This window comes from Fundulus heteroclitus, chromosome 19 (genome assembly GCF_011125445.2).
Source record: "Fundulus heteroclitus isolate FHET01 chromosome 19, MU-UCD_Fhet_4.1, whole genome shotgun sequence".
In the NCBI taxonomy this organism is placed as follows: domain Eukaryota; kingdom Metazoa; phylum Chordata; class Actinopteri; order Cyprinodontiformes; family Fundulidae; genus Fundulus; species Fundulus heteroclitus.
Genome location: NC_046379.1, coordinates 25,944,070 through 25,967,270, shown reverse-complemented (window position 1 = coordinate 25,967,270; position 23,201 = coordinate 25,944,070). Strand labels below are relative to the sequence as shown.

The 23,201-nt window shown below is 46.5% G+C and overlaps 1 protein-coding gene and 1 long non-coding RNA gene across 7 annotated transcripts; one reads left to right on the top strand and one right to left on the bottom strand.

Moving 5' to 3' along the window:
* Positions 1–463: 463 nt before the first annotated feature.
* On the bottom strand, positions 464–993 carry LOC118566923. Its single transcript, XR_004933359.1, has 2 exons — positions 678–993; positions 464–647 (listed from the first exon to the last, which is right to left on the bottom strand). It is a non-coding gene; the product is annotated as an uncharacterized LOC118566923 (long non-coding RNA).
* A 648-nt stretch (positions 994–1,641) lies between these two features.
* si:ch211-168d23.3 (BRD4-interacting chromatin-remodeling complex-associated protein) lies at positions 1,642–22,722 on the top strand. 6 transcript variants are annotated; one of them, XM_036150630.1, is made up of 14 exons: positions 1,642–1,765; positions 2,660–2,839; positions 5,377–5,422; positions 5,638–5,680; positions 6,735–6,800; positions 6,993–8,513; positions 10,907–11,140; positions 12,353–12,872; positions 12,981–13,093; positions 13,211–13,275; positions 15,077–15,225; positions 15,448–15,542; positions 17,411–17,513; positions 20,108–22,722. In XM_036150630.1, the coding sequence occupies exons 3-14, from the start codon at positions 5,382–5,384 to the stop codon at positions 20,827–20,829; spliced, it is 3,672 nt and encodes a 1,223-aa protein (XP_036006523.1). In that variant the 5' UTR covers positions 1,642–1,765; positions 2,660–2,839; positions 5,377–5,381; the 3' UTR covers positions 20,830–22,722. The 6 variants fall into 6 exon arrangements, with proteins under 6 accessions (XP_036006523.1, XP_036006526.1, XP_036006525.1 ...); XM_036150633.1 differs by having other exon boundaries at positions 1,642–1,771; positions 12,356–12,872; XM_036150632.1 differs by having other exon boundaries at positions 1,642–1,771; positions 13,214–13,275.
* The last annotated feature ends 479 nt before the right edge of the window (positions 22,723–23,201 follow it).

The window sequence follows — 23,201 nt, the reverse complement described above, 5'->3', positions numbered from 1 at the left end:
CGCGGAGGTCGGTCAGAGAACCTTGAGAACAAAAGGTGACGCATCAGGCGGGTCAGGGAGACGGCGTAGAGCAGAGGGAGGTTCTGAAACAATATCTCCAACTTTGGACGTCTTAAATTATAACCATTTAAAAATTGCAGTATTGCACAGCTGAAAAATACATGTGGTAACTCTGGAGGAGGTGCAGAGATCCCAAGCTCAGCTCTGCAAATCTGTTATGAAAGATAAGTCTGAACCTTTTTTTATAGAAGGATAAAAAGAATAAAGCCATGAGAAGTCCCATTTCTACTCAGCCTTAAGCTCTGGACTCAGCAAGAACATGGAAGAATGTGCTCTGTTCAGGTCAGGCTAGAATTTGACTTTCGGGCCTATAAGTGATTATGCTGTGCTAGAGAAAACCAACAACACAGCATCCAATCGTCATGCTGTGTGGGTTTTTTTTTTTTTTTTCTTCTTCGACAGGGAGAGGGAAAGTGGTCAGCGTTGATGGGAACATGGAGCTAAACACAGGGCAGTCCTGGAGGAAGACCTGAAAGAGGCTGCAAAAGACTTTGCTTCCAGCAGGACAACCATAAAAATGCAGACAACAGAATTGCTTGGATTAAAACCCTTCAACCTGGTAAAAGGGGCCCAGTCAAAGTCAAGACCTAAATCCAATTTAGAATATGTTGCAGGACTAAAATGATTTAAGTTCATGTACGCTTCCTATCCTGCCTACCTGAGCTTGAGCTAGTTTGCAAAGAATAGGCAACAAAATTAGTCTTTGTCTGCAAATCCAGCAGAGACAAACAGGACTTGAGCTCTGATTGCGGTGATAGTTTTGGTCTAATGCAGGCAAATAAATAAATCAAATTAAAACAGTTAAAACAAAAACAGTTATCCAATACGTATATAAATGTGTTACTACTTAATGATCCAAATCTTACGAGGTTTGTGTTTGCAAAGTGAGAAGATGCAGAAAAGTTCAAGGGGCATTTGCAAAGTGTTACATTTTCTATATTGATACATTTACAATCTTGAATTAAAAGAAAAACATAACAGGGCAAAATAAATAAAATAAACACACAATAAAAAAAAACAAAAAAACAAAACAAGAGTGGGATGTAAGGAATGTGTCTTAAAAAATATTCCTAAAAGCGTGAATCTGTTCATCTAATTTTCCATCCTTTCAGGGGTAGAAATCCTTAACTTTTACATAGATTACACGTCATGTTCCCCTCCTGCTTTTTTTTTTTTTTTCCAAGGTTTGAACGTCGTTAAGTGGATTTGAAAGAAAAATCAATAAAAGGCGATTTAAAAAACCCCGCCTGCGAGCCGTGTGAAGGAACGCGCCGTTGAAGCGCGGGGAGCGCAGGGAGGGGGGGGGGGACACTGGAAGCGTGCGTGCCGCCTGGTGGGGCGCAGGAGGCGGCCACGCTTCTCCTGCACTCGCGCTGCTGAAGCCTGGATGCTCGCCTCTCATGTGTGCGCCCCCCCCCCCCTCCCTCCCCCCCCCCCCCCCCCCCCACCACCACCACCACCACCCATCTCTCCCTCCCTACCTTTGTGTTGTGATCGCGGTCTGTTTTCTCACACCCACTCCGGCGCCCCTACCACACCCCTCCCTCCTCCTCCTCCTCCTCCTCCTCCTTCATCCCACCCTGTCCTACCCCCTCCACCACCACCTCCACCCCCCCTCTCCTCCTTTTAGCATCTGAAAAGACCACTGAGTGAGAATCGATGGCGCAGAGGCCCGCTTGACAGGACAATAAACCACAAAGAAGGGGTGAGGGTGTGTGTTTTTTTTATATATATATAAATATATATATATCCTCTCTTGGTTAATCTCGTAATAGCGGAATTTCCTCCAGCGACCCAACGAGAAGGGAATCGCTCGGGGCTGACGGCGAGGGGAGATGTTTAACGCAAGGCATCTTTTGTTACCGCGATATGATTTACAGCAGGCGTCAGCTGCCGCGGACCCATCCTGAGGAAATGCATCAGGGAGGGGGAAAGACGAATAAGAAGAAGAAGGATGAGGATGATGGAGGGGAGAAATAGCGACAAACGGCGGCTCGGACGTAGATTTTTTTTTTAGCATGAACCCCGCATCACCTTACGTAACCCAGAAACGCACCGGCGGGTCCTGGCGCTGCCGTGGCCGGAGGAGAGCGCGGCGCACTTGCCGCCGCAGGTCCGGATGAGCGGGGCGGCGGTGCGTGGATTTCATTGGGCGATGCGGTACCTTCGGGGGTGTTAATGCGGCTGTCTCGATGTAAACAAAAAAAACAACAAAAAAACAAAAACGCGTCTGGAGGGGGGGAGGAGGGGAGAGACTTTGAAATTGAGCGCAAGGCAGTGAGTAATAATGTTTTGGAGCGGGCTGATCCACATCGCTGCTGCTTGTCTCCTCACCAGCAGCAGCCATGAGGACAAGTCACATCAATGGGCTCCGACCTGCCTCTCATGTCTACCCCCCCCCCCCCCCCTCCCCCGGCCTCGGGCGGCATCAATAATCAGAAACACGACGCTGCTGTGGGTATAGATCTGCGCCAGACAGCTGATGAATCACACATTGATCGGTCCTGATGTGAAGGTGTGTGTCTTTATGGGGAGCACCCCGGGGTGAGCTGACGGCGTGCGCTGTGTTTCATCCCCCCCCCCCCCCCCCCCCCCCCAGCCTCCCTCCATCCACCACCCCGCAGCGATGCCCCGGCAGAGGAACGTCTGGTCTCCGTCCCGCCGCCTCGGCCCGGTACTACCCGCCCGCCCCCAGACGCCGAAGAGCGGCCACAGCTTCCCATGAAGCCCCCACCACAACTCAGCTCGACCGCTCTGCATGGGGCCTCTCACATGTGAAGTAAGCTCACCTCTTCTCTCAGTTTTTCCTTTAATCATGACGGGACGGTGGACATTATTTCTTTCCCTCCAATTACTTGAAATGCACAAAAACTGGAAATTTTTTTTAAATGTAGGGTTTAAAACTGTTCATTTCTGCTAAATAAAACCTAGATGATCAAACTTCTTCTAAGTTAAATAGAGAACATGTGCCACCGTGAGCCTTTCCTCACATTTTCTCAAATCACACCAAAGCCAACGCATCTGATTGGGATTTAATGGGACTGACCAACGCAGAGTGGCGCTTAATTGTGAAATCTAAAGATAGCTATTTATGTTTCCCCACTTTTACCAAGAAATTAAAAAAAAAGGGTGACGTGTATTTGTGCTCTGCCCCAATGTGACGACCCTTTGTTGAGTCACCTGCAAATAAATCTGGAGGATTTAACAGAGAGCATCCGTTAATGGCTGTTTTTTCTTTTTTTAATTGCGTTTAATAACGGACTTTGACTGGGCCGTTCTAACACACGGAAGTGCTTTGATCTAAACCATTAAACTGGCTCCCTGTCCTGCTGGAAGTCAAGCCTCTGCTCCAAGTCTCAACTCTTTTGCTGCCTGCGATAGCTTCTCCAGTTTCATGGTGGCAACTGTGAGATCGGGGGTGATTGTCACTTTTCTTCCACAAGTAGAGCTTTTGCATGTAATGAGTTCAGCTCAGTCTAATTTGACCAGAGCACCTTCGTCTACAGAGTTAAAAACCAGGAATCTGCGGGGCTTTCTTTCAGTAAAGGTTGTCCTCTTGCCATAAATGTCAAATCTGTGGAGCGCACAACTAATAGTTGTGCTGTCGGATGTTTATTCCCCCTGAGTTGGATCTCCAATGCTCTGGTTAGCTGTCAGTTTTACGTGGAAGAACAGTTCTTGGTACGTTTCTTGAGCCACACACGATGGATTGAATGAAAATTGTCTTGTAAAATGTTCTAAGCTTGGGTCGTTTTTCTTTTAATAATCTAACCCTACCCTAAACGTCTCCATAACTTTGTCCCTGACCTGTCTGCTGTGTTCCTTGGTCTTCATGATGCTGTTTGTTCCCTGATGTTCTCCAACAAACCTTCACAGAACAGCTGGATTTAGACTGAGATTAATGGGCCTGGTTGACACATTAGGGGACTTGACTTCTGAAGGGAATTACTGGCACTGGGTTTTATAGAGAGCTATCAGAGTCAAGGCGGCTGAATACAGATGCACGCCACACTTTTCAGATTTTTAGTGATGGGAAAACTTGGCAACCTTTTTCTTGAAGCTTCACAGCACGCCCGCCGTCGCTCCGGCTCATAAAAACCCAGTAAACGACACTGTTTGTTGTTGTTCGCATTGGACAAACCTCCGTCTCATCACCACCGTTTACTTGATGTGTTCTGCAATGTTTGTTTGTCCGTTTTTAAGTTTAAGCTTCTAGCGTAGTTGATCGAAACGCCATAACAGGACAGGCTTTCATCTGAATACTTTTAATGTCCAGCAAAGCTAGCAACTTATTGCGCTGGTCTGTCTTATGAATGATGGTGGCCAACCTCTTGAAGATGGTTCACCTCTGATCCAGACAGGCTTCTTCCACCTTAGCAGTCCCAGTCAATCAGTGCACAGGAAATACCTTCCTGTTTAGCAAACTTTCAAATAGAGGTGAGACGTTTTCACCAACCATAAGCAAGGTCCAGGTCTGTTTGCTCCAGATTGACGGAGCTTAAAACCTGAAAGCCCCTCCTCCACGTTTGGCTCTGATTCTGGAGACGCAGAGAAGATCTGAACCAGAAACCCTGAGCTGATCTCTGGAAGGCTGACGCAACAACACCACCACCATGGAACCCCTCCAGCTGATGCTGTTTTTGCCCCGTCTCTGTCTCGCTGTTGAATCATTGATGTTGAGCTGAAGTAAGTGAGGCCTGCAGCGCTTCAGTCGGTGACTTTGTTCCTCAGTTGTCGAATTTCTTTAGATTTGGTCGTGATGTCTTTCTTTAAGTAATCAGGCCTGGGTGTGGCTGGTGAATTATATTAAAGTTCTCTTTTTCTTAAAGAAAATTATTGGATAATCAGAAAGATCTAACTGTGCCAAAAAAGCAAAAACCAAAGGAATCTGTAAGGGGCCAAATAATTTTTCACAGCGGCGTAAGTAAAAGCTAAAACTTGAGAGGTGAAGGGTTGGCAGCGCCGCTGTTCTGCATCTTGTTTTCTTTCTTATGAGGCTCTGACGTATGTGTTGCCATAAAAAGGAAGCAATTCCAAGCCGGGGATGTTCTGTGCTTGTAGAAAAGGTTTTTTTTGCTTGTTTTTTTAAAGTCAACCATATTCAATTTGCAATTACACAAGACACAGCAGCCAGGGCATTTTAAAGCTCATTCACATTATCTACGGGTAATGTGGATGCAACAACAGCATTTGCTGTGTTTGAATGTGTTTTATCCTGATATCAGAATGATTGTTTTTTTTTTTTTAACAGGGGAGCTTTAAGAAAAAAAAACGTGTTTTTATGCCGGGAGTAACAGTTCCCCTTCTTTCTCTCAGCTGACATGGAGGATGAAGATGGGACTTGTCTACTTGATGTTTTGTGGTAAGTGTCTGATTGGTGCTTACACTCATACTCTGTAAAGCTGGCCTGTAGATGTTCTAATGAGAGGAATAAGACAAAGCGATCTGAACGTGCTGGGAAGTGTTTCGTGTGAGGCGCCACTCTCCGAAATGTATCAAACGTCACATTTGTTTGCAACAGAAGTCCGCATGGATTCCACTGATTTCAGTCCTGTTGTTCTGCTTCTCCCGTTGCAGTGACCCCCAAGCCCTGAACGACTTCCTTCATGGGACCAGTGAGGTAACAAGGGATTTACTCACAAAAGTAGTTCTGCTCACTGTCTACTCCCATTTTGGGTTTTCTCAAGTTTTAGTCGAGTCAGCTTTGCTGCATCTTTGTCCACAAACTACACTCATGTTCAAAAAATTACAATAATATTAAAAAAATATTAAAAAACTCGTTTCACTCGACTAAACACATTATATAGATTAATTATAGGCAGAGTGCTGTTTTTATGCCTTTATTCCTGTTGTGGTGGTTTTCCACTTACAGCTGGTGAAGGCATGCCAAACCAAAAAAAAAAATTGTAATACAGAAATGTGGGCTCAATGAAAAGTATGTTTAAGACCTGCTTAAAAGTTGTTTTTCCAAAGAGCACTTTAAATTTGATAAATGAGCCTGATCCAAAAGCATATTCTAATTTACTGAATATAACAGTGTATTTAAAATTGCCCTAAAAATTAATTTCATGCCAGAACACTTTTTGGTACTGCTTTACATCTTTAAGGAGAATCATTTCCTTTGTGTGTTCATTAAATATTAGTATTATTTGGGGGCGTTAAAGTGATGTTTTTATTTGTTACATTGGAAACTGCGTTTGTTTCATTAACTAAAAACTCGATCTGAAACTTAGCAGCTGATGTTAAATAACAAACTGCTGCTGATTGTATCAATCCCACCGTTTCCCACTGCTGTAGATAAAAGCTCATTAGCTATTTTTTAAAACCTGTCCCATCTTTCCACGTGATTAAAATTCAGCCCATTTGACACACAGGTCTGAAAAGAAATTCACACCACGCTTACGGGACTTCTCCTCATAAAGATCTTCTGAAAACCATGTATCATTTGTCTTCCAGTTCTCGGTCACGCATTCGTCTGTGTTGCTCCATCCCAGTTCGATACATTGATATTTGAGGTTGTAGCGCGAAGCCAGTCGGGCTTCTAATGAATCAGATTTGGGAAACCTTCGTGGGAGGGCACGCAGTTATTACAGAGTCATAATGTAACCCTGAATGCATTTTTCTCCTCGCTCAGGCTGGCCAAAGCTAAAATTGACTCATTTCTATCCCACCAGCTGCAGACTGAGGACCTGCTCATTAACTCCTCCTCTGGGGAGCCCTCCCTCTTCGCAGATGCTCCGGTGAGTGCTGGATGCGCAGCCAGCAGCGAGGCAGCAGCCAGCGTTACCACCCCCCAGGAGATTTGCTGTTTTTCTCTCCGTTTGGTGCCTCCTGTTAACGCTGACTAATCACACAACCACCCCTCTTCCCCCTCTATTGTCTCTGTGTGTGTCTCTCTGTCTCTCTCTCTCTCCCGCCGCTTCGTCCTCCAGAGTCCCGTCTCGCTGCTGGGAGACGGCGGGGACTGCACAGACACGCCTCCCCCCGGCTGTGTGGACCTGTCCTTCTTGGAGGAGGCTCTCCTGTCGTCCCCGGAGGGCGGGGAGGACCCGGAGGCCGCGCCGCCGCCTGCGGAGGCTGGATGCGAGGCCAAGAAGGAGGAAGCGGGGGAGGCGGAGGTGGCTTGCGATATCCTCCAGCAGAGTTTGCAGGAGGCGGAGATCACTGAGCAGACCATGGCCCTGGAAGCGGGGCTGGCGCAAGCAGGAGACGGTTTGTCCCTGTATTCCCCCGCCCCTCTCCTCTCTCCGCCTGCTGTGCCGTTCCTACCCAAGCCCGTTACTTTGCCCGTCGCCCCGCCGTTGCCCAGAGACACCCAGGCGGCAGTGGAGCCCCCCCAGCCCTCCCTGCTGGCTGTCGGACCAGGTTGCCCGTCTCTAAAGCCTGCCGCCCCGCCTCAGCTGATGGGACTCCTCCCTGGAAACGTGTTTCCTGCTCCATCTCCAGACAATTCCTTCTCCCTGAGTCCCGCTCAAGGCTCAAGCATGATCATCCACAAGGCCGTGCCCGGCGTCGCCGCCCGCCCCCTCCTCAGTCCGGCTCTTCGAGCTGCAGCAGCACCAGCGCCAGGCATCGTCCTGCAGCGTGCCCCTCTCCCTATCCAGCCCAAGCTGCCCATCAGCATCCAGCCCAGACTGGTTCAGATCAGCCCCAAGCCCTCGGGGCAGAAAGCCACCCCTGGCCTCACGTTTGTCCCGGCCACTGCCTCGCCTAACATTTTACTGTCCCAGACCCCGGGCCAGAAGACTGTAGCTCCGCCGCCGGCACAGCAGCTCCCAAAACCCGTCAGCCTGCAGCTGGTCAACCAGGGCGGCTCCTTCGTGCTCCAGCCTCAGGGACTCTTCCAAGGTCAGAACCAGTTTCTTCTTCCGGGCCAGTGTCCCGTTACAATCTCCCAGCCTGCCAGGGCAGTGCAACCTCTTCTCACCCCCAGTCATCCAGGCCCGTCTGTTCACGGCGTTGCCGCCTCCACCGGGCAGCTCGTGGACGGCTCTCAGATCCTAACCGTCCCCCAAAGACAGCTGAATTTCAGCCCGGTCTTCGCCACCCCTACAGGGCAGCTAGCTCTCCGCCAGGCCACTGTGCTTTCAGGATCTTTGCAGCTACAGTCAGCCCCCGCTACTGTCTTCCAGATGCCAGCACAGCTGGCTGGAGCCTACACCGCAGGGGGGCAGGGGCAACAAGCTACCCTGGTCCACGGCCCCGCTCTTGGGAACCACATCACCTTGATCAACAGCTCAGGGGTGCTTCCCCAGGATCTCACTTCCATCTCTATTGTCAACGGGCCCTCGGTGGTTCAGGGACTGCCGTTTACCGCCCAGGCCGCGGCTCCTCAGGCGGGCGGTACCGAAGGACAGCTGAGCCTTCAGCGGGCCTCCGTGGTGCTGCTGCCTGAGAGGCCCGTTCAGGACGAGAGGGGCAGCTCAGAGGAGGCTTTCCACCAGCTGCAGCAGGTGAGATGAACGCCACGAATACACGGTGTTTACTTTTTAAAGGAAGGATTTAAGTAGCTGCATGGGTTTATACATGCACACACATTTTGTAATGTTACAGCCTCAAACTCCAGCTGCCGTTGGTGGGGATTGTATGTCACGGACCAGAACAAGGCAATGTACGATTGGGATTTGCGAAGGAAAGAAATACAGGCTAGAAATAGAAAACTGAAGAGTGGCGTACACCGTCCCGTTGGAGCTCCGGCTGTGAGTTGAGTGTCATCGCTCTTCTGGAAGGCGAACCTCCGTCTGGAGTCTGTCGATTTAGCTCCAGGACCGGCCCGGATTGCGCGTCCCTTCATCGTCCCGTCCACTCCGACCAGCTTCCCCAGATCATGATGCCGCCGCCACCATGTTTCATTGTGTTGGCGCCGCACATATTGTCTTGCTTGTCGGCTAAACAGCAGAACGACTTCTTTCTCATATGTCAACTTGATTGACTCCAGTAGGACGTCCACAGGTGCTTTCTTACTCCCTTCCTTGCCACGGGGCTCTTGGCTGCTTCTCTGATTCATGTTCTGCTTCCTGGGCCGGTCTGTGTAGATGGACGATCGTGTGTTGGTACCACCGCAGCGCTGCCAGTAGGGATCTACCATTTTCAGAAGAGGGTGAATCATGTTCAAAGCTTTAAGCATTGTTTTTTCCACCTAACCCTGCTTTAAGGTTCTCCTGTCTGCTGTGTCCGTTGGCCTTCAGGGTGCTGCTTGTTCACTGATGTCTTCTAACAGCAGCTCTGCTGGCCAGATAGGCTTCTGCAGCGCTGCCACCACCATTTTTCACTGTAGGGATGGTGTTCATGGGGTGATGGCACGTGTTGGCTTAGGAGCCAGACATAGCATTTTCCTCGGTGGGCAAAAAAGTTACATTATCGTCTCATCTTACCAGAGCACCTTCCTCAATACACGTTGCTCACATGCCTTTTGGCAAACTCAAAACATGCCTTCTAATCTAATTAATGGCTTTTTTTCTGGCCACTCTTCCATAAAGCCCAGCTCTATGGAGTCTACAGCTTATTGTGGTCCTATGGACAGATCCTCCACTCTCAGCTGTGGAGCTCTGCAGCTCCTTCAGGGTGACCTTTGGTCTCTGCCTCTCTGATTAATGCCCTCCTTTCCTGGTCTGTGGGTTCTGGTGAGCAATCCTCTCTAGCCAGGGAAGATCAAAGATATGGATATTTTTCTATAACTCCACCCTGACTTGTACTTCTCACCAACTTTGTCCCTGACTTGTCTGGAGAGCTCCTTGGTCTTCATGGTGTATCCCTCTTACTGAATACTTTTTTTACTCTAAAACATGTTGATGTAGTGCTGCTTTTACTTGAGTACAATTTTTTGGCTACTCCACCCACTTCTGTTGAAATCACAAGTTGGACTGTAACGACATGGGTAAAAAGCCAAGAGGGGTGAATACTTCTGCGAGGTGCTGTACAATAACTTGGGGGGAAATAAAACAGCCAAAAATCAGAGCCTTTGGGTGGAATCCCTGCATTGAGAATTTGTTTCTTTCTTGGGAGCTAAGGGGAAAAAACTGAAATCTCAGTCGGCACGGTCAAAGTTGTAGCGCGTGGAGTTAGATTTTCTAACTGTTGTTTGGACAGCTCAGTCAAAGGTGGACATGTACAGGATGTGGTGTGAAAAAACACAAAGAGCTTAACCCCAGCTTCCAAGCACAGTGGTGGAGGTGTGGTGATTTTGGGTTCGGTTTGCTGCCACAGTGACTGGGAACGCCTCTGCATGCCGGGTCATCTGTGATGCCGGCTGTCCGTCAGCTGAGCCTAGTCTTCCTCTTGTGGATTAAATGAGTGTTTATTCTGTCCTGAAATGCAAAAAACCTGGATGTTGCTAGGGCTGGACGATAATTCAATGACAATATGTATCGATCGACAGATGTATGTCGATGATAGAAATAAAAGGCTCAATAAAAAGTTCAATAGATGAACAGTTTTCCTTCCTTTTGCATTTTAGCCTTTCATGTAGGTTAATATTACAGTCATTACATCCTCCCAACCAATCACAACGCAGACCCAGGAACCAAGCTCCCTTCAAAGAGTTCAGAGAGCATGCGTTCTTTTTCTTTTTTAAAAACCTGCGGTTTTGGTAAATAGTTGGTTGAATAAAGGGTTGAGTTTTAATTCAGTATTTTTGAGTTCTGTATCTAAAATAGGTCGCTAAGTAACAACATAAAATGGCCAGGGCTGCGCTTAAAATATATGTTTTGAATTTGTTGATAGTTATCAATATCGATATGATTTTCTATTTTATGGATATGCCATTTTTCTATATCGCCCAGCCCTATATGTTGCCATGATGCACAGCACAAGTTTTGTCTTACCTGCCTTGCCTCTCTTCCTGCAGCCCCTTGGACACGTCGTCCAGCACGTCCCGGTGCAGCCCCACTCCGCAGGGCAGCAGTCCTCTCCTCCTCCCATAGTTGCAGTCCTGCAGCCCCACCCCGAGCCACCTCACGTTCCCGAAGCAGCGGTGGAGACGCCCAAACTCCTGATGCCCCCGGCGGACTTCAGCCAAGCTGTGGAGGAGGCCGGCCGCTCGCTGGGTCGGAGCCAGGCCTTCGTGCAGCACGTGCCACAGGTCAGTGCGTGTCATGTCTCCTGCTGAGCGCGTCGTACCGTACTTTGGTGTCACGCTGTGGGGATTCTCCGTGAGAGACCAACACAAAGCAGCGCAGGAAGTAGACTACAATCAAAATCATTTGTGGTTTGAATTTTTGGGTTTTTTTGCACACAAAAAAAAATCTAAAAGCATGGTGTGCATTTATAGTCGGCCTCGCTGTGTCATCATCGCTCTGTGGAACCCTCAGCTGCAGGTCATTTAGGAGGGGCCTCGCTGCTGATTTTCCATGCGTGGAGACATTTTCTGCCCGTCGTTCTTTGAAAACGACTTTTTTCTCAGTCAGCTGGGATGGAGAGCGTCTGTGAGCGTAGTTTCTCTGCCTTTTTTCCGTGGCTGCCTTTGTGAACAGCGACATAACAATGATCAGTAAATGCACTCTGGCATTCACCCACAGGGGCTTTGTGGTTGCATGTGCTATGCAGCGGGCAGAACATGAGGCGTTCAGGTGCAGCTGGGATCTATCAAGGGAAATTGGGTGCTGGTGTGCGTGCGCATGGTTTTTATAAATCTGCCTTTTTTTTGGGGCATACGTACACTTTTAGTATGGAGTCCAAGCAATGTTTTCTAAATGAGAGCCCGGATTTGTGGATTGTACGACCAATAGTTCTCCCACCTGAACTGTGGATCTCTGCACCCCCTCCAGAGCTCCTTCTCGGGCCTCCTGGATGGTTTCCATGATTAATGCTCTCTTTTTGCGGCCTTAAAGTTTAGATGGACGACCATGTTGTGGTCGTTTGGCAGCTGAGCCATGCGAAGAGCAGCTCTTTAAAAGGTCCCAGACTTGGAGAGTTGTTTCCTAACCCAACCCCTGACCTGTCTGCTGGGTTTTTTTTTTGGTCTTTACAAAGCGGTTTGTTCAGGTTTGACGCCAAACCTTTTAGATTTATTTCAGTTTTTTTTGTAACACGTACTGTTTTTCTTTCCAATTCATCTTTAAATACTGCTTTGTGTTGGTTTATCACATAACCCCCCCTTCAAAAAACAATAAAAAACAAAAAAAAATGAAGTTTGAGATTGTAAAATTAAGACAGAGGAGTGATGTTTAATAAATGAATTAAACACTAAATGAATTCAAAAGGCAGAGGTGAAGAATAGCGTCATTCAAAGCAGCATTTAGTGCCTCGTACCAGAAGTTGGCCTGAATTATGGTCTGATTTTCTCCGCCCACAGCAGGAGGCTCTTAGTTCTCCCATCCCATCTGAATTATTGGTTGGAGCACTGCCAGTGGTACCGATTGAGCCCCTCAACTCCCCGGCCGGCAGCGACGGAGAGGGCCGACCCCAGACGGGTGCCGTGTCTGAAGCGGACGCTCACCTGCTCCCCGGCCGGTGTGGGGAAGCGTCTCCTCAGCCCTCAGACCCCGAGGACACGCCGCAGACCCGCTCCCCGTCTCTGGCTCGGGACGCCGCGGGACCGGCTCCTACAACTTTCTCCCCTCCAGCCGGGCTCCAAGCGTGCGCCCCCCAGTCCCACGCGGAGGCCCAGGTCCAGTACCAAGTCCCCCACCAGCACCAGGTCCCGCAGGGCTTGTTTGCTGAGACCCAGGCCAATGATCACTCATCCGTTTCCCAGCTTCCAGCCCGGAGCAGCCCCTCCCCTCAGCACGTCAGCGTCCCGGTGCCTCCGCAGCAGGCAGCTCTCCTCCCTAAGGAGGGCGACGACTCTGCTGTCCAACAGCACACCCTAAACAGTGAGTCCACCTGCAGCTCCATAAAAGAGAAAAAAGCCCACTCACTGCCAGTGTCTGTGTCTCCTGCTCCGCTGGGTTCATGTTTTTCGTCTTTGTGTCGTTCATCAGAACCCACAGCTGCCTTGGAGAGTAAGACCTTTACTCTCAGCGTGCGTCCATCCTCTCCTGCAGATCAGGGGGTTCGGGTTCACGGGCCTCCCGCTCCGTGCAGCCCCTTCCAGGTGAGCGGCGAAAAGGCGCGACGAGTTTGTTTGACACACCATGCAGCGCACTCTGAATTATTCCACCCAAAACGCACCAGCGAGTCCATGTTGTCTCATTGAATATCCTGCATCCAGCAGGCGGCAAGCGATCTGGAGCTGCAGAAGGAGGAGAGGCTCACACCAGCAATGCGCAGGCACAGGTAAGAAAGTCAGATTTAGAAGTAAAATTAATTTTATGTGTTGGTTCCATTTACCGTCAAACGTTTATTTGTCGCTCGATTCTCTGCTTTTCCAAGAAATCCTGCTAACTTTTTGTTCCTTAAGTTGAACTCCTGCTCGTTCAGTCGGCCCTATTTGCTGTAGACCCAAACCAAGTGGTGCAAGTATTGAAGATTTGGTTTGGAATTTTCCAACTTGCCTGGCAAATAAAAGTCTCAATCTGTGGCGCGAATCTCAGCTGCCTTCAGACGTCGCCTAACCTGACTCATGCCAGACGGATGTCGCTCCGCCTAGCTTCACTCACATACATCTGGGACATCTCCCATAGAGAAGTGATTTCTCCAACCAATTTTATGGTCTGGCCAATCAGGACGCAGGGCTGCAGTTTCATAGATGTGACGTAGTGGAGAAGCGACCGTGAGACTGTTTTGATAGCAATGGCGGCTCGTCGAGGAAGCAAGCGTTAACATTGATGCTGCTATTTCTTCCGTGTTGTCCAATCTACCTAATATTGTTTCATTAAAAGAACATCAGAGAACGGCTCTGAAGGCTTTTGTTGGTGGAAACCATGTTTTCGCCCTTCTCCCAACCGGATTTGGCAAGTTTTGTTTTCCGGGGCGCGCCCGTGGCGGAGCGGTTAGCGTGAACCATGTTAGGAGGCCTTTAGTCCTCAATGCGGTCGGCCCGGGATCGACCCGCGGCGCTTTGCCGCCTGTCTTCCCCCCTCTTCCTGTCAGCTCACTGTCAATAAAACACGTAACACTAGAGCCGCAAACACATAAAAAAAAAAGTGTTTTTTTTCCTGCATCGCTCTCATCAGCGTCACGGGTTAGCTTCGGTGTGAGTGGTTGAAATAGCACGTCGATAAAGATGACAGACAAGTGGCTTATCCAATCATATGTAAGGAATTTTTGATAAGGCCCAGCCTTCAGTAAAGGCAATTCCTATGGAGATGTCCCAGATGTATGTGAGTGGAGCTAGGCGGAGCGAGACATACATCTGGCATGAGTCAGGTTAGGCGACGTCTGCCCTGTCTAGTGAACAGAGCCCGCATGTATGTGGTTCAGTCATAATCGTAACAACCAAAGGAACACGGCAGACAGGTCAGCGATGGGGCTGTGTCTGGGCTTTAAAACAGTGTCCTAAGCTGCCAACATGCCATGCGCCACTGTTCGGTCCGCCAGAGAACACAACGTTTTTTGGCAAACCTACAAAGACACTGCCGTCCATCTGAAGGGAGAAGAAGTCCCAGGAGGAGCCAAGAGGCTTTTAGCAACTCTGGAGGAGCTGCAGAGATCCATAGCTAGAACATGGTGGTGGCAGCATCACGGATTCCAAACTTGAGCCATTTCAAAAGAGGAGGACAAGCAGAAGTCGCCTCAAAACGTCAAATTTTAAAGCTGCCTAATCTCTATCAATGCTTTATTTTGTATTTGTTTTAGATTATTGATGCTTTGTGGTTGTATTGCCATTTGTCTGGATTTAATTTTGTACAGTGTCATTGAGTGTCATGACAGGCTCTTTTCAAATAATAATAATAATAATAATAATAATAATTATTATTATTATTATTATTATTATTATTATTATTATTATTATTATTATTATTAACTATCGAGGTGAGCATTCCCCAAATGACTTGGACCTGCTACCTTGTCCTCCAATAGATTAGTCCTCCGTGACCCGACAACCAGCTTCGTTTCACATGCTAGCACCTTGCTTCTTCTGCTGCCGAGCTAAACCCTGCATGTTAACGCTGAGACCTCGCCGTTTTTTCACCAGACTCCAGCAGCAGCTTTGTTCGGACCACGGAGCCGTGCAGAACCCGTTCACACGACCGGCGTTCACCACTCTGAAAGACGCCGTCAGACGCCTGCTGCCGTACCACGCCTGTGCCGGTCACCCGCCCGCTCAAGACGACTTCAATTTAGGTTCATTCGCATTGGTCCATGATTTATAAAGTCTAAAAATATTTCAGATCTAACCATCATGTGGATATTTTATTTGGCTTCGGGTTTCATTGACTTTCCTATTTCTCCTGTCATGTTTTTCTTTATCTCTGTTAAACTACTGAACAAGCTTACAAGGAACATCCAGATTCTCTGACAATGTCACCTTCATCTGGAAGTGACACGCCTGTCTCTTTTCAATAGTGGACCAGGAGTTTGACACCGTTTCCGGTTTCCTGCTAAAACGCACCAAGGACATGGTCAACAAATACAGGCAGCTATTGGTTAAGGAAACCCAGGTGAGACAAAGCACGTTTTATTCATGCTTAGCACAACCCACGCCTCTCCAGATTTCTGATGCAGAACTACATATTTGCAGTAAACGGTGTATCAACAGTGGCTTGAAAAGGATTCATACTCCTTAAACCTTTATGTTTTTTTTTAGATTTCAACGTATTGTTTTTTAGGGATTTAATGTGACCAACCAAAACAAAGTGGTGGTTATGTGGAAGTAAAATTATATGTGGTTTTAGAAGTGTGGTGTGCACTTGTACAGTTCCCTTGCACCATGATCCCCCTGAATGAAATGCAGTTCAGCTAACCAGATGTCACCTAAAATCACTATAAACGCAGCTGTTCTGTGAAGGCCTGCGTTGTTAGTGAGCGTTAGTGAACAAACAAAGAGTATGGCAGAACGGTCTGCAAAGCGAGCGATATATGGTCATCACCATGAACTGACAGGCTGGACAAGGGGAGCATTAGTCAGAGAAGCAGCCAAGACATCCATGGTAGCTCTGGAGGAGCTGCATAGATCAGCAGCTCCGGCAGGGGAATCTGACAAGAGAACAACTATTAATCATAGACTTCACAAATCTGATCTGTATGTAAAATGGCAAGATGTGAAACCTTGTTAAAAGAAAGCCCCAAGGTTTCTTGTCTATGGTTTGAGTTTATTTATATAGCATTTTTCAGTAACAAGACCATTCAAAGCCATCTTATCTTGTAGTCATATTCAATAGATTAAAATATGCATTTTTTTGAGGCTTGTTTGCCAGATTAAAAGTACCTTTTGAAAAAAAAAAATAAAAAACAGCCTTTAAGCTGGTCTTAAACATACTTTTCATCAAGGCCCTGTTCCTTCTTGAAAACATTTGTTTTTTATTGGTCTGATGTAATATTCTAATCTTAAATGCTGTTTTTAATAGCTGGAGGGATGAAAAAATCATAATTAACAGAAATAAAGGCTTTAAAACATCATCAGTCTGTGTTAATCTTTATATGTTTCCCTTAGTGAAATGAGTTACTGAAATATATTAACTTTTCAATATTGTTCAATAATATGGTGTGAATGCTGCTTATTAAGACTCGATGCAGTCTGCTGGGTTTTCTTAGACAGGAAACTTTCTGACCAATCTGTACGATTTGAGTGAATGTGACTTCAGAAAGTGCCTTGAGATGACGTGTGTTGTGAATTGGCGCTATATAAACAAGACTGAACAGAATTGATATTCTAATTTATTGATTATGGCTATACATCACACACATGGAAGAAGGTGCTCTTGTCAGATGAGATGAGGCCAAATTTTTGTCTACTTGCTAAATGCTACATGTGCGGCTGAAAGCTAAAACCGTATGTCACCCTGAACACGATCCATGCCTTGAAACACGGGAGTGGTTGCATCATGGTGCAGGAGGGCTGTTCTGCTGCAGAGACAGGGAACCTAAATACAGGACAACAACCTTAAACATACGGTCAGAACAACAGCTGGAGGATGTAGATCAAAGCGTAGTCATATGTTTGAATGGCCTAGTCAAAGTTCAGATTGAGAATCCGTGGCAAGAAGAAGCTCTCCTTTCAGTCTATGTTTACGCCCCCTTCATTAGGATGGACTGACTGGGCAATTTAATCTTTAAGTGAAATATGGTGCTGTAATTGCACTAAAAGGGGTTCCACAAAGTACTGACTCAGGAAGGTGAACACAAATGTACGCCACACTTTTTAGATTTTTATCTGTGAACAGTTTCCTCTTCCGTTTCTCGCAATCAGGCACTAGTTTGAGTAGGTCTGCCACATAAAATCCTAACGGAGTACAGCGTTTGTGACTTGAACCGACGTGAAGGTGTCCCTGTCTCCGCCGTTGATGACATGTGAACTGGTTTCCCGCAGCAGGAGAGTCCGTCGGCAGAGATGGTGATGCTGGAGCGTCTCTTCCTCCAGGCCGAGAGGTTCGCGTTAGCCGAGGAGCGAAGGCGGGCTCGCAAAGATCCAGGTCAGTGTCCCAGCGGGGGGAGGGGGGTGGGGGGCTGGTACCACCACAAGGAGTCTCTCAATGAGAAAATAATCGTCTCCAAGCAGAGTGCGAACATTTAAACTGACTCAGGAACGTGATTGAGTAAGTCATATGTTTTCTTTTCATAGACGATTCAAGTGGTTCCTTAGGGCGCTGCACTTAACCTCCATATTTGCTCCAGTGGAGCTCCAAGGTGTGAATGAGTGATTAAGACATGTAAATTTGGGCTGAGGAGGGCTGCCTGATGATGGAACAATTACATGGGAGAAGTTAGGGGCAAATTAAAGCTGTTTTTATGTTAATTAAGGAGCTGAAAGAAGGTAGGGGACTCTTGATAGCTGTTAAATGTCAGACCTGGCCGCTGCTAGACTCTGGAGGTTCAGAGAACATATTACCAATCTAAATCTAAAACTCATTTAGACACTGCATGATTTAAGACATTTTTATATATTAGATTATATTTATCACAGGGAGCTCTAAAAAAAAGTGTCGATATTTGATTGACGTGGTCTCTACAGTGCAACAATAAATCACAACATTAAAGAGATATTGGAGCAGATTATGTCCGATCCGCATGTTGAACCAGCACCAACGAAAACAAGGATAAAGAGAACCAAAGCAGAATACAGCACTTGTAAAGGCATTTTTATTGCTTAAACTTTTTCACCTTTTTGTCACACTGCATCCACTCAAGCTTTATTTTATTGGGAGTTTACGTAACAGATGAACAAAACTGTGAAGTCGTTTGTGTGTTTGCTTTTTAGCCGACATGAGTCAATATTTTGTAGAAGTACTTTTTACCACAGTTACAGCTGCCAACCCTTTTAACAATAACAAACTTTCCTTTTTTTTCTCTGCTATAGCATAACATCCCCACAGCATGGCACTGCCACCCCCCTGTGTCACTGTGGGGATGACGTGTTCAGATTGGCGTGTAGTTTTAGGTGCACGGTTGCTATATCCTCTACTCGTGACAAACTGCAGTGGGACATCTTTCAGCACATATTCCAAGAATGGAAACTCCACACAGGCCACAATTGTATGACAAATAGTTCTCCTGTTAACAGATACCAATAAAAGACTTTCATATTTGTGGTTGCGATGTGACTTAATGTGGAAAAGTTCAAGGGGTAAACCTGCATCACGCAGGGTGCTCATTGGAACAAAGAGACCCACGGGACAAAGAAGGATGCACACCCTCAAACCTAAAGGCAGATAAGAGTAACCTAACCTTCACGTTTACTGGACTGCTAGGAGAAGCCAGAGTACCCTGGGAATACACAAATCCACGATGGAAGCAAGAAAACCCCATGCTGGAAGAGAGTGGCCGGGATTTCAACCTAGGACCTTATTGCTGCCCCAGCATGCACCCTGATTGTTATAACATGCATTTTTTTAGACAAAATGATGCAGCGACAAAAATAAGGTGTTACACATAGTAACGGCGCTGCCAAGGTGTTTGGTAGTGTTGTGGTCTCAGCGACCTAGCAAGACCGACGTAAGACCAAGACAGGACCAAGGCTGATAAATCTGTACGTAGAAGCTCATTAGCAAGCCACAACTTATATATGAATCTACATTTGTCTCCAGCAGACCCCCCTGACTACAGACCACCCGTCCAATATAGCTAACTGGTAGCAACAGACAAAGCAGACAGCTCTGGAGAGAGCACAGATCCAGCTAGCCGTTAGCATTTGCTGCAACCACAGTGAGAGGACATCTTAAATCACTTAGCGTTTCTGCTAACTGCGTGTTTTTTTTTTCAAAATAAAACTCTTTATTGGGTGCATTTGAATACTGCTAAAATTTTGACCTCAGGTACAATAAAGAAATAACCTGACTCCACCAGATGGATTTGCTCCGCATATCCATCTGGAAACCTTCCGTTGAAGTAATTTTGGGAAGGGGCGAAAATACTGGTTAGCTGATTGGCCTATGTTGGTGATAGACGGGCCAAATAAACCAATCAGATCAACGAAGCATATGACGTACTAACAGCGACGACGAAAACAGAACCACAAGCTCTTGCCGAAACCAGTCGGGAGAAGAGCAAAAACATCTTTTCCTCTGAGAAAAGCCTCCAGAGCAGAGTTTTGCTTTTCTTTCAGCAAAGAAATACTCTGTAATTCCGATAAAACTTGCTCGATAGCCACGCTAACGCTAGTTTTATCGGCTGAAGCCGCCATGTTCTTTAAACTGAACTGTCGCGCTTCTCGTTGCGTCACACCTCAACCCGCCTCAAAGCCAACGCTGATTGGACGTTCGTTTGGTGAACTGCTCCAAATTTTCTTTAACGGAAAGTAGCCAGACTGATCTGCGAGTGAAACCTTGAAAGCTCGCGAGATCAGGATGGTCTCACGAGGCTAATAAAGAAAAGGATGTTGCAGGTCTGGTCTCAAGAAACCATCCTGAGACTCATCCAAGAGTCAGACCAGACCAAGACTTTGAGTTTGTGGTCTTACAACCGGTCTTGGGACCAAAACCAATCTTGAGTACTGCAAAACTTCTGTCTGCCAACGTACCCAATACTAACTAACCACATTTTTGCAACACTCCATTTTTCTTCCTTCTAGAAACTTTTATGACAGCTTTGGTGACGCCAGCGTCTCCCCCTCCCGGTGCCAAGTCCTCTGGCTTCTCTCACGTACCCTCCTCTAGCAGCCCCTCCTCCCCGCCAGCCTGGGCTCGACTGACAGAAAGACCCCCAGGACTGAAGACGTATCGTTCCAGCTCCCGCGGAGCTCTAAGGCTCACCATCAAACAGGAGTCAGGCTCTCGCAAAGTGATCCACAACTCTGCCTGCGACCCGGGACTCAAAAGGGACCACACGGGGCAGCTGACCAACGGGGGCGGAGGTGTAAACGAGCGTCACCCTCAGGCAGCCAACGGAGCTTCAATGCGTCCCCAGCGTGGAGAGGAACCATCCGACGAAGGTCTCGGCTTCGACGCTGCAGAACAGGTCCCACGGACGGCGCCCCGTTCCCAGACAAAACCTCCAACTCCCCTCCCGTTGACAGAACCAGAGGACGTTTGCTTTGAGATCGCCACCAGAGACATCGGCTCCCCTAAACTGAAATGCTACAGGCTGGATGTGTCGCCACAGCCGGAGCAGCGCTTCAGCCCTGCGTCCCTGCCTTTCCAAGAAGACAACATCCTCAGCGAACATCTACAGAGTGCCATAGACAGCATACTGGAGCTGCAGCGCCTGCAGGGCCCCTCCACGGCCCCGGGCAGGGCGGCGCCGGGCCCTTCACTGGACCAGCCTGTCACCAGCATCCTGGAGGGACACCTGTGAGGTAACCCTACAGGGGTCAACACAAAGATGTGGATGATGAAGACGTTGCTTGAACTGATGGCGTGAGGGAAGAAAACAATGAATAGGCACTATAAAGAGATGCATACCAGACAACAGCACTATCTATAGTCCGATAGATGTTAGGTACTTCATTTTCGATGTATGTTTGTGGAAAAAAAAATCTATTTGAATAGGAGCTATATTGTTTCAGTGGTAGTTAAGTCCTTCAGAGGTTTACGACACTGGTGTAACCTTCATCAGCATATAGTATATAAGTAATAGTGAGGATAATAAAACATGGAGTAGACTGAGATTATTCAATAGTTTTTATAAGATTTTGTTTTTGAAAATTGTGAAGCTTTTCTTTTTTTCTTTGTTTTTTTTTGCATAGTGCCAATCTTCCAGGGTATTTATTTTGATACTTTGTGCCAATTGTGTTATGCATTGAGAAATGCAGTGAATGTGCGAGGTATGAGTGTTCTCCTTCGGATTAGGGTTGCGTGGATTTGCTCGCGTGCGTGTGTATGTGTGTGTGTGTAAAAGCATCGGATCACGTGACGGAGTGAAACACAAATATCCCGCGTTCGCCGTCATCCTGGCTTAATGAATGAAACTCCAAAGATTTAGTGACTTGCTACATTCTGAATACACCAGCAAACGTCCACGTCATGTCTCTTCCCGCAAACTGGAGTCTGTCCTCGTTGAAGTAGAAGAAAAAAGAAGAAGAACCCGGTGGGGGCGTAGAAACACATTAGACAGCCGTGTTTTGTTGCTATTTTTGAAGGTTTGGACCATTATGCGAGTCAAACTGTGAAATACTGCTAGTTTTGAGTCTGCTTTCAGAGACTAGAACAGTTTCCCCCTACTGTATTTATGAACATGCAAGCAATAATAGGTTAGGGTTGTTGGGAGCTCCGTGGTGCAGGAAGAAGCCTGTTTGGTAACTGGGATTGGGTAAAAACGAAGATTGTTTCGCAGAAATGAGAGATGCTTTTTTTTGTCATAAAGGCCTTTGATGTTTAGAAAATAATTCTAACATGTCCCAAGGGCTTAAAGTTGGCTTATTGGCGTCAATGACCATGAGTAATGTTCAGTTTTGGAAAGATATACACCAAAACTAGGAGAAAATCTAGAGTTTGAGCCTCTCTGCATCGTCAGCCTTTGACCAAAAAACCACAACAAATCGTCTGCTACCCTTAAAGTTGATTTAAAAGCAGTTTTTGCAGCTTCTTATGTTATTGTGACAATCTAACCGGCCCCTCTGAAAATGTGAATTCTGTTGCAACCGACCTTCGCAAGCTCGTAATGAAATGTTTGCAAAACATTTGCCGTAGGTGATTTTTTTTTTAGCTTGAAGGTCAAAGTTTAAGCTGTAAAAACAGCAAAATATCTTTCTTACTTGTAGAATGGACTTAAAACATGCCTCAGAAATTTGCCTTTGGTGTGTTGACGTATGGAGTCACTTTTGTATTATTATATTTGCAATAAAAAATATGAAAACAATTGTTTAAAATAAATCAACTCTTTCATTGGAATATATATTCTATACTTCAGCCGCTATTTGATTTATACAGAATGTTCTAGCTATGTGTGTAGAGATGGATATATACATCGATTCCCCCATTTTTCCTGGTGGTTGCAGGTGTTGCCAACTGGGACTGAGAATAGTAGCTGTTGCATCATGGATAAATAAAAATTATCTAAATAAGCACAACTTGTAGATTAATTCACCGTAGGAGTTGCAACGCAGAGCTCAGTGACTGCATTCAATTATCCCCGGTATTTGTAACAGGAGGATATTATATTGCTTTTAGCAACAGTAAAATATTTGTTTCTCCTGTTTTTAAATAAAAGCAATGAGAATGAAGTAGGGCTGGACGATATAGCATAAAAAAGCATATTGATAAAATACAAATCATATTGATCGATATTGGTAATTATAAACAAATTTAAATCATATATTTTAAGTGCAGCCCTGCCCAGTTTATGCTGTTGTTTAGCAACCTGTTTCAAATTCAAACTCAACCCTTTATTCAACAAACTTTTTACCAAAACTGCATGTTTTTTAAAAAGAAAAAAGAACATGTGCTCTCTGAACTCTATGAAGGGGGCGGAGCTTAGTTCCTGGACCTGCGTTTTGATTGGTTGGGAAGATGTAATGACTGTAATATTAGCCTACATGGCTAGAATGTAAAAGCAAGGAAAACTGCTCTTCTATTGAACGTTTTATTTTTTATTGAGCTTTTTATTGATGCTCTCGGATTTAGGTTTGCAATTTAATGACACAAAACTAACTCCATACATTTAGGGGTTAAAACAATTTATGGATTGGAAATATTTCAAAATAAATCACAAATAAGATAGATAGGGTG

Excerpts from the sequence above, each read along its gene's own strand:
- si:ch211-168d23.3 (XM_036150630.1), top strand. The coding sequence starts at position 5,382 with ATGGAGGATGAAGATGGGACTTGTCTACTTGATGTTTTGTG. Across the intron at positions 6,801-6,992 it reads CCCTCTTCGCAGATGCTCCG|AGTCCCGTCTCGCTGCTGGG; the intron begins GTGAGTGCTGGA and ends TTCGTCCTCCAG. Across the intron at positions 8,514-10,906 it reads CTTTCCACCAGCTGCAGCAG|CCCCTTGGACACGTCGTCCA; the intron begins GTGAGATGAACG and ends CTCTTCCTGCAG.